At 50.3% G+C, this 3,195-nt stretch overlaps 1 protein-coding gene across 1 annotated transcript; it reads left to right on the top strand.

Moving 5' to 3' along the window:
* Window positions 1-390: 390 nt before the first annotated feature.
* Window positions 391-2,920, top strand: LOC310861178 (vesicular inhibitory amino acid transporter-like; the record flags this gene model as incomplete). Its single annotated transcript, XM_083768523.1, has 2 exons — window positions 391-786; window positions 1,733-2,920. 2 exons carry the CDS (start codon window positions 391-393, stop codon window positions 2,918-2,920), a joined length of 1,584 nt encoding a protein of 527 aa, XP_083624649.1.
* Between the last annotated feature and the right edge of the window lie 275 nt (window positions 2,921-3,195).

The following is a 3,195-nucleotide window of genomic DNA, read 5'->3' as shown; positions in this document are numbered from 1 at the left end:
GGATTTATACGAGGAAACGGCTTTCGAGACTTGTTTTTGTGTTTTAATACACCTGCTACATACTCGAGGAACTATATTGGTCTTTCTTCTGTTGCGGGGATTTGTTGTGCAGGCACCCGTTAATTTGGATGCCGTCCCAGGAGGTATCCTATATTCTAGTAATAGTCTACTAATTGGGAGGGATATGGATATACTGAAGAGCTGCTGTGAGTGTCATAACTGGTTATAGAGGCTATAGCACGACGCCAAGGCAACAGGCATGGTTCTATAGCGGGATCGAGGTAACTGAAATAAATTAACTCTGCATGCATCTGCCAATCATCTCTATACGCACCAATCAAATCTTCACCACGAAAAAATAATATCATTTTTTAAAATAAATTCTGGGAGATGGCCCACCTAATCCGACACAAGCTGACAAACAAACTGACCAATGCGTCCCACACGGTGTCCCAAAAGTCCAAGGCCAAGGTCAGCGGCGTGTTCGCCCGCCTGGGCTTCCAGGCCGCGACGGACGAGGAGGGCTTGGGTTTCGCGGAGTGCGACGACTTGGACTATGACTACAGGCAAGGCATGCAAATGGACGTCCTTCCCGGGGACGAGGAAGGGGGTGAGATGGAAGGAAACGGGGAGGTAGACGCAGGAGGAGACAGCCACTACCAGAGAGACGGGACCACTGGCCCCGTGAGGAGGCCCTCGTCCCTCAAACCCAGCGGCTCTTTGGAGGAGGACAAACCAAAAATCACCTCCTGGGAGGCGGGGTGGAACGTCACCAACGCCATTCAGGTATAGATATTAAAGACGAAGGAGAAAAATGCCCCTGAAAATGTCATCATGTCCATTTAACGAAGCAATTATACCACCGGCGGCCCTCAATGCGTTTGTTTGAAGCCCATCACATGCTTGTGGTATAGCCTACACAGTGGATGATGGATCTAAAAGTCACCTTGAGTTGCTAATATTAAAATTTTATAAGATAAAATATTTTTGAAAGACAAAGAGAAAATCCTTATTGGACTTTTCCGAATTCTATACAGTCTGAGATTATGGTAAAACAGCGAGAAAATAAACGAATAAAATGTTGTTATAGTCTATGAATTCATTCAGAATCTTTCTATCGATTTTATACATTTGCTATACATAACGTGTTTATTCTCCCGGATCGTATTCGTAGCAGCTATATAAATTAAGATTTATATATTCAAATATTTTTTTATCAGTAGAAAACAGTTGCTTTATCCTCAGCAGGCCCTGAATGTCTTTGATAGCCCGAAGCGTCACGGCAGTTTATCACCCATGCGATCAAATTGACCGTCATAGCAATTAAATGTACAAATGCAAATGTGATTGTCCTTATTGTATAGGCCTACCTCAATTCGTTGTTTCATGCTTTATGGAAGGAAACCATATCTTTAGGGAAATCCAAGGGAGACTTTAATTCTTGGGTAGGCCTACACGTATACACGCGCGCGCGCGCACGCACACACACACGCACGCACGCACGCACGCACACACACACACACACACACACACACACACACACACACACACACACACACACACACACACACACACACACACACACACACACGCGTCTATTTCATGATATGATATGCATATATTAATAGGTTATTATTATTATTATTAATATTATTATTATTTTTATTGTGCATTTGGACAAAGTGATGAGCGTATAATTGGGCCCTGATGATGAGCTTGTCTGTCCACACAGGGCATGTTCGTCCTGGGCCTGCCCTACGCCATCCTCCACGGAGGCTACCTGGGCCTCTTCCTCATCATCTTCGCGGCGGTGGTGTGCTGCTACACCGGCAAGATCCTCATCGCGTGTCTCTACGAGGAGAACGAGGACGGCGTGCTGGTGCGCGTGCGGGACTCCTACGTGGACATCGCCAACGCGTGCTGCGCGCCGCGCTTCCCCAAGCTCGGCGGCGTGGTGGTGAACGTGGCGCAGATAATCGAGCTGGTCATGACGTGCATCCTGTACGTGGTGGTCAGCGGGAACCTGATGTACAACAGCTTCCCCTCGCTGCCCGTCTCGCAGAAGGCCTGGTCGGTGGTGGCCACCATCGCGCTGCTGCCGTGCGCCTTCCTGAAGAACCTCAAGACCGTGTCCAAGTTCAGCCTGCTGTGCACGCTGGCGCACTTCGTCATCAACGTGCTCGTCATCGCCTACTGCCTGTCGAGAGCGCGCGACTGGGCCTGGGAGAAGGTCAAGTTCTACATCGACGTCAAGAAGTTCCCCATCTCCATCGGCATCATCGTGTTCAGCTACACGTCGCAAATCTTCCTGCCCTCGCTGGAGGGCAACATGCAGAAGCCCAGCGAGTTCCACTGCATGATGGACTGGACGCACATCTCGGCGTGCGTCCTCAAGGGCCTCTTCGCCCTGGTCGCCTACCTGACGTGGGCGGACGCCACCAAGGAGGTCATCACGGACAACCTGCCGTCCACCATCCGTGCCGTGGTCAACCTGTTCCTCGTGGCCAAGGCGCTGCTCTCCTACCCGCTGCCGTTCTTCGCGGCGGTCGAGGTCCTGGAGAAGTCGATGTTCCAGGACGGAGGCAGGGCCTTCTTCCCCGACTGCTACGGCCCCGGCGGGCGCCTGAAGTCGTGGGGCCTGGGCCTCCGCGTGGCCCTGGTGGTGTTCACGCTGCTCATGGCCATCTTCGTCCCGCACTTCGCCCTACTCATGGGCCTCACCGGGAGCCTCACCGGCGCCGGGCTGTGCTTCCTCCTGCCGAGCCTCTTCCACCTGAAGCTCCAGTGGAGGAGTCTATTGTGGCACCACGTTTTCTTCGACGTCGCCATTTTCGTCATCGGTGGCATATGTGCCATATCGGGCTTCATTCACTCAGTTGAGGGGCTCATAGAGGCGTATAAGTATGACCTCCATGACTGAGAGCTCCAGGAGGGTTAGTAGGTTACACAACCCCTATAACTCTAAATCCTCACATTGAATGGTGATGTCATAATAGGCTCTCACTTGTACACGATGACGCACACATCATCACCCTATATTGTCGACCAACTTGACGCAGAAGTTCACGGGGATTATACGAGTGTTACATTATATTTTTTATTCGTTGGTTTTTTGCCTTCGTGATTATGTGCAATAATAGACTTTACATCAATACGTGTATACAGGCTATAATTATGTACATAGCCTTCTTCTTA

Source organism: Protomyctophum parallelum (genome assembly GCF_964188405.1).
Source record: "Protomyctophum parallelum genome assembly, chromosome: 7".
Classification (NCBI taxonomy): domain Eukaryota; kingdom Metazoa; phylum Chordata; class Actinopteri; order Myctophiformes; family Myctophidae; genus Protomyctophum; species Protomyctophum parallelum.
This window is presented reverse-complemented; position numbering and strand designations above follow the sequence as displayed.